Genomic DNA, 13,713 nt, shown 5'->3' with positions numbered 1-13,713 from the left:
ACCAAGTAAACTTGAGGCCTGGAACACAAGCTTTATTCTGTATCCAAGCCTCCAGCTTGCCTGATATACCAATAATTACATTTTCATTCTTGTAATGAAAGCACACTTCCACAAGAAATTTTTGTTTTGAGGTTCTAAATTCATATTTCAACTTTAGTTATTTGTTCCAGGAGCGCCCTCTATAACATTTTTTGTTCAGAATGAACTTCCAAATACACTGACAAAGTTTGTCAATTGCCGCGTGAAACACCTTGTATCAAACGAATTGAATTTTCCAACACTTTTTACTATGACTACCGATTTTCACCCGATTGAAAGCAACAGTTATACAACGGCTTACATATACATATTTTTAAAAAAGAGACCTGTGAAAGGCATGAAAGAAAAATATAAAAATTATATATCAAAAAGTGTTTGAAAAGACGCTAAGCAATAGATAAATATAAACGATACTTGCAAGTTAATGAATTAACTTTTCGATTTTATACGCCAAAATGGTGAATACAAAATTAATTATACTACGTACATTTTCGGAAAAATGATCGCTTGACTACAGGCTAGCTATATGAAAAACAAATATAGTTTAGATTGAAAAAAGAAATCATCTACTTAGCTATGAAATTTCCCAGATGCAGATACACAGGATGTTTGTTTCATTTCAACTGAACACATTAAAATATTTTATAAGGAGGTAAATTTGATAAAAAAAATGTTTTTACAAAAGTTGTTTAGTATAGAAGGAGACGGACATTACGTGATATACAAATTTTTTCTGGATGTGGAACACATAGTGGAGAAGATTTGAATGTCAAGTTCATTTTTTTTATTGGAATGTTGCTTTTTTTATTGATAATGCGATAGTATTGTTAAGATAAATTCGACAACCTAGTGCACTAAATTATTCTGTTTTATGGAAGATATTAAATCGCGATAAAACTGGGAATCAGATCATCACATATCTCTCATTTTCCGCTTGCTAAGTCTGACCCATCAATCATTTACTAACTTTTACTTGATAATAATTCCTTCAGAGGAGGAGAATTTTTCTAAAAGTCCAGTCCACTTAGTTTCAATTACAAGGTCAAGTAAGCTTAGCGGGCCGAAGGTGAGGAACATGTAGTGATCCAACTCTCAGTTGTTCGCGATTTTATGTCTCCCCACAAAATGTAATGATTTAGCGGGTTAGATCTTTGAATTTGTCTTAACACATTGCACGTCAACTAAATATTTGCTATTGAGAACCTGAGTGGCGCATGGCGGCGGAATGTACGATAGTGGTGGAATCTTGCACTATCGCGTGACCAGTAGTTAATGCAATGGCTGAAAATCTCCCGTGAAATCATAGGACTGTCGCTCAATGTGTTAATAAATGCTATCATATTATAAATAAGAAAAATAGCATTCTACTAAAAAAATGTCTTTCAAATTTCGCCCTTTATTCCACGTACAGAAAAAATGAATATTTATGGCACATAGTGTCCTCCTCTACATCCAACAACTTTTACAAAAACATTTCTTTTATAACGTTACTTCCTTAAAAGATAACCACATTTAGTTAAACCAGATACCCTGTATATTTAAGATAGAAACTTTTGGATCTTCAGATATACAATATTGTAGAAAAAATTTAATAAGATTTAATTTGAGAAGAATTTATAACTATAATTAAACACTAAGTATAAATTATACTGAAGCAACATTAATTCAAAAATATGTACTTATTAAATAAATATTTCTTTAAATTGATTGTAGAGAATAGAAACTGCCCTCGTGTTTAAACCTATTATTATTAATTGCAGCGCATAAATTTTAAAAATTAAATTTGATAAGAATAGTAATCAGTGAAATTCTATAACTTCAATATAACGAAAAAATCATTTGTTAAGCATTTATAAAAAGTTTTGTATATCAATAAAAGGTAACAGTACCTGATGAGGCTGAGAAGACCCCTGGCTGCGATACTGATGTTGATAATTACGGTAACTAGGAGATCCAACTGGTAACTGGTTGTTCATTAGTGAACCGCGAGGTAAACCCAATCCGAACAGATCGGAAATCGACATGTCTCCTGGTGTGAATCAAACAAATCACTATTTTAAAATCACAAAAATACAACACGGCCGCAAGGGCTATTGGTTGACAAACGACAAACGGAAACGCTCATGGACTTTGATATGCCAAACAATCTGATTAGAACAGTTTTCCGTACAGTTTCTTTAAGTGATTTCTATGAAAAAATACCAATTACACTATTAAATAGCTTAATTATAATTTATCAAATTATGCAATCTGTAAAATTTATTTAAAACCTTAATTTCTGGTTCTAGAAATTCAAATTTATCTATAATGAAATTGTTACATGGATTATTTCCATGAAGAATGTGCTACTAAGATAGGCTATAGAAAAAAGGTTCTACTACCATCAATATCAGTGCTTTTGTTAGACTGCATACAAGACGAATCGTGTGAATATCCTTGGAAGTTTGATGGTAGCGGTAGGTCCAAGAATAAGTTGCTGATCGATTGCAACTGATGCTGTTGTAGCTTATCACGATGCAGTTGTTCTCTATCACGTTGCTGATACTGCAACTGGTCCCTGTCCCGTTGCTGCAGTTGAGAGGATGCGTGGTCCCGCTGAGACAACTGCAGTTGCTCGCCTTCGCGTTGCATCAATTGTAATTGCTCACGTTGTTGCAGCTGTATGTTGTTTTGGTCACGTGAAGTTTGCAATTGTAAATTGTACGATGCTTCATTTCGATCAGGCACGTCCGTTAGTTTCACGCCGTCAATATCGTACATTAAATCTAGCTGCAAATGAGATGATCATCTATTGTTACAATAAACCTCGATATTATGATAAAACTCTAAATTAGTGCCAAAGAACTTGATTAATGATTAACTCTTTATATTTCAAATAAACACAAATTTTTTTCGTTTTGTGGAGTTAACCGATTTGGCACATGGAATATATTTTAATATGTAAATATCAATTATTTAACATCACAATAGCTATATGTAACCAATTGGTTATCATGGCTACGTTGCTAAAAACTTAAATATAATTTCGAATCGTTTCTTTTTGATAATTGTTTTACTTGGAAAATCCACTGTGGATGTAAGGAAGAGATCCACGCTTTAATCATAATGATATTTACGGTTATCATTCGTAATTTTCGTAATAAATATAATTCGTCATTATTACGATTATCACCACGATTAATACACAGTGATATTTAATTGACAGATTAGTTTTAGAAAAAGTTAATCTACGTAAGTATTGAGTAGGGTAGATAGCCAAAGATATGGAAGAAGCAAAAAAAATTACTAATACATGTACCACATACATAAAAAGAAAGAAAGAAAACATTTCTAATGGCAATTATAATGGAATCTTTGAAACAAACATGTATATAATTTATTACATTGTAGAAAATTAAAAAATTTATAACAATGTTCGATTTATTAGGCATGTGTGAAAAATTGTATCCATTTGTATATCGAATTTTCAATAAAATCATAAATCGACCAAAACTAATCAAATCAATCAAACCAATCAAACAAAACTATCTTCTGTTACTTTTTACACTTATTAATCCACTACAAATTTGAATTTGTTATCCTATTTATTGTAGTCACTAAATATGTGCGTGGCTTCTAACACCTATAATAATTTCTACCAAGATATTTTATTAATTATTAAAAATTAAAGTTTAATACAGATTGTTTTTCACTGTATTTGTTGAAATACATTACGTCGAACGATATTCACTAAACTATGCTCCACGCTTTCAGTACGAAATAACGTAAACAGGAGCTCAAGGACAGCGCTCAGTTTACATTCGTGGAATTTGGAAAAAAAATTTGTAGGGCCGAAAATAAATTATGCCATTCCACAAGATTTACCAAAATTTCAAATTTCGTTGGAATTCAACGTTGTCAAGCTCAAGGGCGTTTAAGAAGAGAAAGCCTAATACAGGAACATAACCATTATACATCTACAATCGGTATACAATGATTAACATTGTAATACTCTGTAAAATAGTTTTAAATATTTCTGCGTACATTGCAATAACTGATGTAACCCTTCAGGCATTGAATTACGTGCAGCTTACACCGCTATTGATTGTTCTTACGAAAGTTGCCAAATGTATGACTGAAAAATCTATAGTACGCACACGTATGTATATGTATGTAGTAGTAGAAATAAATGAAATCTTAGCCCTTAACTGGTATTATGTCAGTATTATAACGTGGTAGAATCACTGCAATGCCTTTATCCAGAACAATTAATAACTGTACACAGAAAATTCAGTTTTTCTATTATTACCTATAAGTAATTCACTAAACTTTACACAAGGATTAAAAATGAGGTACATAGTATAAATACTATTACCCCACCATACCAATTAGGGGTTAATTTTATAGAATTTTGAATGACGAAAATGCAAGACAAAGTATTTATTAAATTAATAACAAATCAATATATTATTACCTTTTTATTTGCATTTTGTTTAAACGTATTAGAATTACTTATAAATTTCTAATGCGTTCGTGCAATCAATTATTAGCATTACGCATGTTCTACCTCATAACGTTACATACACGTACAACATACATATACGTATTTTCGTCTAAAACAGCACTAGCAAGAAGTACTTTAGTTATAAAAAAAAAAGTTTTTCCTTTCTATTCGTTTAATTCAGTTGGATAAATAATTAAAGCTGATTTCAGAGGGCGCACTGGATGAAGGCCAGACCTATCAGTGTCTCAAACGCAACGTGTTTTGCACGTGGATGACGGGTTACGGCTTAAACGTACGATTTGTGTTTGTTTACAAGTAAGGACACAGGACATTCTTCCGTCTTCGAGTTCACATTCTACGATTCCACATTGTAATTATCACTCACTAGCGACAAATTCATATACTAACAAATGAAATGATAAAATAGGTTACCAATCGATCGCATGAAATGTCAAAAAAGCGTGAGTCATAAAAACTGACACGATATTGTGGCATTTAAATAAGAATATATCGAAAGGAAAGTGTTAGAAATCATGGAGAATAGAATACAAAAGCTAATTATTACATAGTAATATAACTTACCGATTGCGTTAAAGTGGGCATGTTGATTTTCAATTGAATTTCACTGACTTTTTCAACTGTTTGACAAATTGATGTCCTACACTGAATTTAATGTCGTAAGAACTTTTTGTGATATGGTTAACAAATCACAAAACAGTTGATACTGTGTAAATATCTTCAACAGAATTTTATGAGTCGATGAACGCGAAGTATTGAAGGCACAAATTTAATGATGTAATGAATAAACAATTATGTTATATTCAAAGGTTGCAATAATATCCAATCCCACCGGTTATTTAATTATTCACCGGGGGATGATACTTAAATTGATTTAATTCCCAGGCTCGCCCATTTATGATTAAATCGTTGCTTTTACGAAAATAAAATTTATTTCTTTTTCGTTCGATTTAATAGCGGTATAACAACGATGGAGACGGAACGCCCATTCCTCCTCACGATGCTCCACTCTGGGAACTGAATTGAAGATCTGTTTCTCCCTCTCCGGGAGAATACTCCTCTTGGCTTGTACCGCACTTCACAAGCATACCCTCCCCTCCTGTTCGCACGCGCTGTCTCTTCGACGCTTTCTGCTACAATCCACAGCTCTATGTAATACGTATATGTATTTATATACTATGTATGTATGTACTAGCTTGTGAGCTTCTATGTGTAAGCGTCCCACTCCTATGTTGTACTATATACTACGAATTTGCTATATAGACTAAAAGCGCATGCACCACCAAAAGTGCTAAAGAAAGCGCCATAGTTTGAACGCTCATTCAAATATATATTTATACTAACAACCATTTTTTTGTAGTCTGGTGAAGTATTGGATGAAAAAAGTGTGTGTCAAAATTATACGTATATTATAAGATTTCTCGTGGAATACGAATAGTACGTTTCACGTTCTAAAACATGTCTCGCGAAACGGATAGGAGATAATGCTTTCCACAGGACTTTTCGCGAACAGAAGTTAATTGAAATTCAAAATTGATTTTTTCGAAAGCAAAGCCTCAGACGAGAAACTATCATACCAAATTTTTGTCTTATTTTTCCTGTAGAATTACCCTCTGCCCGCTTGTATATACATACTTACGATTTCCACCACCCTTTGTGGTGTTACAAAAATTGTTTAGTATAAAACTCTGGAAATTTTTTTATCAACTTAATGTTGTTTATTGTTACTTAAGTTGATAAAAAGTTATGAAAAAAATTCTAGAGCTTTATAGGAAGAAAATAAACAATTTTTATCTCTTGCAATTTTTTTTTTTTTAAATTGATAGAAGTCAAATTAAAAATAATTGAAAAATCAATAACTTTGTAGTTGTTTCTTTCAGTACTTTAAAACATAGAAGTTGTACAAACAAATGTTTTAGACAAACGTTGCTCGTACTTTTACGTAGAATAGGTTTTCGAAATAAAAAATATAGAATATAGATCTCCATTTAAAAATAAATGGTTGATCTTGAAATCTCGCCCATTCTTTTACCACTAAAAAAGATATTTCTACTATATTATGTCTCCCTTCATACCAAACAATTTTTATGATAACATTCGTTTTATAACTTTAGTCGTTTCCGAAATATTCCACTAAGTCTAGATAAAGCAGACATTCTGTATAGCGTAATAGTACAATAATACTTTAATTCACATGGCACCTTTCGCCACGCATGCGCTTGTTTATTACATACTTTTTAGAGACATTTTCTTTACAGCTACAACCATAGATGGGAAGCTTACAAACTAGTATATTATACATATTGTATAATAATTACAGAATCTAACTGCAATCTAATACAATTACTCCATCGGTTGTTCAAATCCCAGTCTGACAATTCTGCTTTTTGTATTGAATCATGAAGATATTCATAATTTCGGAAAATCGCCATAATGAAAAAGTTTTACCATGAAAAGATATTCTGGATCTAATGCAAAGCAGCAATAAATTTAATATGAAGAAAATAAATTGTTCATTACATTTTTAAAGTATGATAAAGATAGGTGAACTAAATATGGTTAATGCATTTATGATGAATTATGATAAATGAAATATGTAGATCATAAACTTTAAACATTGCAAGCTTAAATATTATGGTCTTAATAAGACGTTCAGACGCATGTCAACTTATAATATTTTCTATGTATTGTACATACATATATTTACCACTATATTCAATTTTATTAAAATCAGTGACTAGTTAAGTGTTAAGTGCTCTTCTTTCAAACTTTAACGCAATACACACCTTATAATATTTAATAATAAATATTTAAAAAAGCAAAATATTAAGAAAAAGGGTAAAACTGTTCCATTGGAATTTGAACACTTGACCGATTATAGTTCTACGAGCTAATTATCTCGAATAATGATTGACGCAAAATATACGAACGAAGACATTGTTAAAACTAATCTGATTTACGGACAATTATAAAAGTTTATATACATTGTGCGAATTTATACTAATTTCTGGAAGACTACATGCACTCAACAAATCATAATATTTCAGAAAAGTATGAAATTTATATCAAAGTCGTTAAAAATGTTAATAAATATGAAGTACAATATAAAAGAAGAGATTTCTACAATTCTTAAATTAATATAAATTTGCAGTGTATACACATACTCTTTTGTAAGTATCAGTAAATTGAACTGGTCTTAACAATAGTGGCTTCATTCATACATACAAATGTATACCTTGCACTGATCATTATTCGGGATATTTTCAAATCGGTTACTATTAAAATTTATAGTGTTACGTACATATAATATAATATAAAAATAACATGCAAATTTTGAAGATTCAAATCTTCATTATTAGATGTTGTTACATTATAACACCCAAGGCCGCATGTCTGAAAATTATTTGAGGTCAAATACAATGAATCGTCCAATAAAGATAAAAGAAGATAAATTTCATCTATATTTAAGATTTATCTATAGACAAAGATGAAAAAAATTATTCGATGCTGAAGATGAAAAGTCTACAAATAAGAAGGTTATCTCCATTCAATAAATATACTTTCTTTTGTATGAATAATTTTTTTTATCTTTTATTCGTTATTTGAAATTTTCGTTTAAATCAAAGTTCCACCCGTCTCTGGAGTACAGTATGCTTGTTTGTAGTGCAATGGAAACAGTATAGGGAACAACGGTAGCTCGTAGTGGGGATAAACTGTTCATTCTGGTTCATTCTATGTCCCACGATTTTATTATCACTGTAAACAGTTGTAACGACCATAAACAGTGATCCCATCGACTAACTTGTATGGTACTATGTGCTTCATGCTCATGATGATACTTGATGATCTGCTAATTTGCCTCTTAAATGCAATTTTTCCCTGAACTGAACTAGAACTGAATATTTTGTATACAATAAAAAATAAATGTTGTTTGAGGAAAGTAATATTGTTAGACACGAAACTACTATTTCGTTACATATACAAACGTATTTATTATCTTAGAATGTTTGTGTAATTTATTTATATTCTATATGCGCTGTTGACGAATCTAACATTTCAACTTCAGAACTAATATCGCTAGAATAATTTACAACTACATCTCGTGCATTGGTATCCCTTTTATCTGCAGTATTCTCTTCACTTTTATTTGAATCTTCTCGCCATCCAGAAAATAAATTCACTCTTAACTTATCAATGTCTTGAGTATTCGATTCGGCTATACTGTTTGCGTTTCCCAAAGGTTCTGTACTTTCTGTTTCTTGTAATCTAATTTCCGGAAATTTGTATTTGGGAATATCACTACACGCATCTATTAAATAATGTTTATCATTAAATAAAGCAGAATGATTTAAAGCACTATATCGAAATAGTGAAACTTCTTTTATATACCAGGATAAGGGGGTGACTCCTCTATCAGTTGTTCCATTACATAAGTTAACATAGTAGTTGTAAATGTATCATCTCTTCTAAGGCCAAGTGCTCGATGAAAAGCATCAACAGCTTCCTGTGTATTTCCCATTAATGCATGGATAAATCCTACTGCTGAATATGTTGATGGATTCAACGGATTTAATACTAACGCCTGCGATTATCACATAAAAAGAAATTTTTTGTATAACTGTATAAATACTATTATTAATATATTATACAGAGTGTAACTAATATACTATGAAATATTTTAATAGGTTGCAAGAGAGTGCAAATGGATTATAAACTGTTCATTTGGATCTTTCGATTGTTTAAATGATCGTATACTTTAAAAAATATTTAAGGTTTTCACAGACACAGTATCTGCAATAGTAAGTTTGGTTACCATTAGGTCAAATCGAGTACTTATACAAGTCAATTAAGCTCATTTCCATAAACATTTTGATCTTTTAAACATCATCAAAATTAAATTATAGAAAATACACTGTAAAATTAAGAAGTATTAAGACTTTTTTGATCTATTTTCCACTCTTTAATATGTATATCCTGTAAAATTACAGAATTCTCTGACTATTAGTTCAACATTTAAACTTGCTAATTTTAAGATAATATTATTGTAAAACGGAGGTAAATTATACATAATGTAACAAAACATTTTATTTTTCATTTGAACTCTCCTACCACCTTTTAAAATATTTCAGCATTCATTTCTTGCACTTACAAATAGGGAAAAATTTTAAAAGTAGTTCTAAACGTCAAATTAAAAAAAAAATCACAATAACGGAATTGCGTCTGAGGCTTCGTTCGTTAATTATAAATGGTCGAAAGTTGATAAATTGACGCTCGTAAATCGAATAGCATTATTGGTAAGACGAAACTCGTGACAGGAACAAGTCATAACAAGCAATATTTATCATAGCCATTTTCCGCATCCATTCTCGTAAAATTCCACCACAGCTGCATAAAGTGAATGCCCCCTTGTCACAAGCGAGGACAGTCACTACTTTCTTTAAACGCTTATAATTATTAAACAAAGACTCAAATATAATTTCCTTATTTTTGATTTATATTTTCGTTCTATTTTGACGTTTGGAATTATCTTTTAAACTTTCCCTCACTTACATCCAAACACCTTGTACATAACAACTGGTTATCAAAAATGAATATTTTTTACATAGACTATATTTATATTTAAATGTAAATCTGTTAACCTGCTGGTGATATTCCAGAGCTTCTTCATATTTTTTCATTTTTCTACAAGTATGACCCAAATTATTCAACAGTGCCTCCCATTTACTAGGTAGAATAACGTCCTTTAGACCACCTTGAATTCTTTTCATGGCTTCCTTAAACTGTCGCTCTGCAGTTTTGTAACTATGTTTGGTAAAATGATAACTCTTGGTAAATTAAGCAGATTTCCAAAATCGTGGAAGAATGGAAGTACACTAATCCAGGTTATAGAATAGAACTGCTCTTGTATGGATTAAAGTAACCTTTTAGGGATAGTATTAAAGTTAACATGAACTTACTCTAAATTATAAAAAGATATAACTCCCATTTCGTGTATGACAAATGGATCATTTGGAGCTATTCCTTGAGCCAGTTGAAAAAATTTGTCAGCCAATTTTAGATTATTTGTTAAGCCACATTCCAGTCCAATGTATAAAAGTGGCAGATGACAACCTTTCATTAACTGAGAAGCTTTGAAATAAGCAGCCATTGCTTGATCATGTTCATTTTCTATGGCAAACGAATGTCCATAAGCTAACCAAGCAGGGCCAAATAGTCTATCCAATGCTGTAGCCTTTGCTAGATATCTCCTTGCTGGATCACTTTTACCTACAATGAAGATTTATTCATAAGATACTATAAAAAACTTACTAATTTTAGTTAATCATAGGAATTATTTAATCAAAATGCTAATAACCTATACTGTAATAATAACATCCAACTGCAAACCATGCTAAGGCCAAGTCTGGGTATAAGTCAACTAACTTATGCGCCAAGTAAAATAAAGCTGAAAAATAAATACATTATATAGTAAACAGCAAACTATAAATTTCCATTTTTTGCAGAGAAGTATTATATATTTACCATTAGTCTTCTTTAATTCAACTAAACAGGCAATATGTAGAGGCAAACATAAATTATGAAATGGATCTTTTTTTAATATTCTAAAATATATAATAAAAATAACATATTTTAATTTCAAAGCTGTAAGATATAAGAATATATATTGTAGTCAAATTAGAAATTACCTTACCTTTCCGTAAGTGAAAAACATTTATGATAGTCACAATTATAATATAGTCTTTCTGCTTCTGAAACTTCCATATCCAAGTTACCTAATAATCTATCTGTAACTAAAACTCCCATGATGCTACAAGTTGCAACCATCTGCTTTTTATTTGATTCCTGATATTTTTTGAGTTTATTTTCATACAGTAACCGTAAAAGTTCTGTTTCAGCTTCCGTGCACTGTTCTCTGAATGGAAGAGATTCCAAAAGTTCTTTTTCTAATAAAACAATATGTAAATTTTTGCTTTTTCTACTTTTATGCTTTTCATTCCTTCTTATTTATCAATTCTAAGTAAAATATATATTTTACATTATAAATGTATATTTTCATACCTTCAGAAGCTGAAAGCATTTGATTTTGAACTAAAGCTTCAAATGCTTGATACGAATAAACATCATAATGTAGAGCCTGTTTATAACAATCAGTTGCCACTGCTCGATTGTCCATTGCTTCATACACTCGTCCTTTCACATATAATATTGAACTTTGTACCTACAATAAAACAAACTAATAAGATTTTATTAATCACTAATAATAACATATAAAAGAAACTATGAGGAATTATCTAAACTTAATCACATTTTTTGGAGCATCTTCCAATATATCTGTGCGATCCGTATAACTAACGCCTGACTGTGTTATGTTTGTACACATTTCAGATTCATTAATAACCTGAAGTGCCTCATTATATTCTTTTGCTTCAAGAAGACTTCTTACTGTTAAATAATGACACATTACATCTGTCTACAAAGTAACATAAATTATATCAGAAGTATGTAACAGTTTTACAATCTTGTCAAATATAAAATGAAAGTTTACTTTTTCCAGTCCACGACTTCTAATAAGATGAGCAGCTCTATGATATTGTTTCATCAAAAACATACAATGTGCTAATGTACATACATCCTTAGTATCTTCATTACTTAATGAAGCAACTTTATCTGCCCAAAATAAAGCAGCACTGTATAAATGCTGTAAACAAACCAATAATTTTCTTTGATGCTTTCAAGTCACTGATTATTCTAGGTGAAAATTAAATTTTTTAATCTTACCAAATCAATATATGATTTAATTAGTTTTCTGTAATTATCTAAATTAATGTTTTTATTGTCTAACAAGTTTGGCATTTTGTCAGAATCTGTATTAATAATTTCACGGGCCATATTTGATTTAAATTTTAAAGGTTATGTATTTGCTTCGCTTCTAAATAATCATCATTGTATACATATATCAAAGGATAGTCACTCAATACATTATTTATTAACACGAAGCGAACAGCCTCTGCGAAATGTATAAAGAACTAAATAGCCAATGGCGGGCGTTCCAAACTTTATCGTAATACACTTTGTACTACTTACATAATTGTATTGTATTTTGTTTAACCGTGTTTGTTTTTATTATCTGAGATATTTGTGAATTAATTTATTGTAAGTAAAATACAGCTCAATAAACACAAAGACATCTTTTAGGCTTAGTCTTTTAGGTTCTTAAAGGTATCAAAATGACATCCTTTAAGAACTTATATACATATTACTGTGAAGATATTTTCAGGATATCAAAACGATACGTTCCAGTGTTTCGTAATATCTTTGAGAAGATGAAATGACGATGTTTTCACATCTTTATATTATTCTTGTGTTTATTGGGTAGCCACAAATAAGGTTTCCTCTCTACACTTAAAAGACGCATAGGCTGGAACAAAAAGTATGAAATGTACAGATGGATAAGTGTATGTTGATCATTTAAAGGAGTAATACTAGCGCCTGTGAGGCGTATATTGCAAAACTTATCTCTGACACAATTTTTCCTAAGAATCAATAGCCTCGATTCTTTTATTTGTATTAAATATACTCTACAGAAATATTTACTATTACTATTAATTTACTATTAATTGTATGCATGTACATTTATTGTATCATACACGCACACATGCAACATACGCACTACAAGATGCATTGTATGGCGTAGTGCAAATACAGTGTACATATACGTATGTAATCGTATTGTATGTAATTGAGATGCGTAATATGCATATAATCTACATATGATATGTCATACATTCGTTTAATTTATTCGCTAGAAATAGCAAAATAAATATTTCGATATAGATATATAATTAAATAATTACTCATCTTTATTTTAAAAAATAAAATAAATCACATTTCTTGACAATAATCACAAGTATAGCAACAATCTTACAAATGTAGCATATATGTTTATATTTGTATTGTTTTGTCGTTAGTCGCTGATTTCATAGAAGAGGAATACTACATGCGCATATGCATTACGTTTATACATTATTACGTTTTTATGAAACTCATTCCTACTTCAAAAATAGTCCGCATGCGGCTCTATAGGTCATGATCAAGAATTTTGAATCTTCTTCCTTACTGTAAGTGTTACAAATGGGAGTAGCACTGGTAAAAGATGACAAAAAACGAATGAA

The 13,713-nt window shown here is 30.5% G+C and overlaps 2 protein-coding genes across 2 annotated transcripts in view; both read right to left on the bottom strand.

Annotated features, from left to right (window-relative positions):
• Orb (polyadenylation element binding protein orb) overlaps positions 1-2,799 on the bottom strand; it is a 51,258-nt gene extending 48,459 nt beyond the window's left edge. Inside the window, exons 1-2 of the mRNA XM_076382831.1 lie at positions 2,421-2,799; positions 1,929-2,068 (exon numbers count right to left, since the gene is read on the bottom strand). Of these exons, the coding sequence (XP_076238946.1) occupies positions 1,929-2,068; positions 2,421-2,799 (519 nt within the window). The remainder of the gene's footprint in view (positions 1-1,928; positions 2,069-2,420) is intronic.
• Positions 2,800-8,270: 5,471 nt separating this feature from the next.
• Positions 8,271-12,436, bottom strand: Cdc16 (cell division cycle protein 16). Its single transcript, XM_076382967.1, has 11 exons — positions 12,320-12,436; positions 12,087-12,239; positions 11,847-12,011; positions 11,600-11,759; positions 11,232-11,484; positions 11,063-11,142; positions 10,896-10,985; positions 10,498-10,807; positions 10,180-10,342; positions 8,930-9,122; positions 8,271-8,849 (listed from the first exon to the last, which is right to left on the bottom strand). Exons 1-11 carry the CDS (start codon positions 12,428-12,430, stop codon positions 8,557-8,559), a joined length of 1,971 nt encoding a protein of 656 aa, XP_076239082.1. The 5' UTR covers positions 12,431-12,436; the 3' UTR covers positions 8,271-8,556.
• Between the last annotated feature and the right edge of the window lie 1,277 nt (positions 12,437-13,713).

The sequence above is a fragment of the Calliopsis andreniformis genome, chromosome 8 (genome assembly GCF_051401765.1).
Source record: "Calliopsis andreniformis isolate RMS-2024a chromosome 8, iyCalAndr_principal, whole genome shotgun sequence".
NCBI classification, from domain to species: Eukaryota; Metazoa; Arthropoda; class Insecta; order Hymenoptera; family Andrenidae; genus Calliopsis; species Calliopsis andreniformis.
Note: the sequence above shows the minus strand (reverse complement) of the source record. Positions and strands in the feature narration are given on the sequence as shown.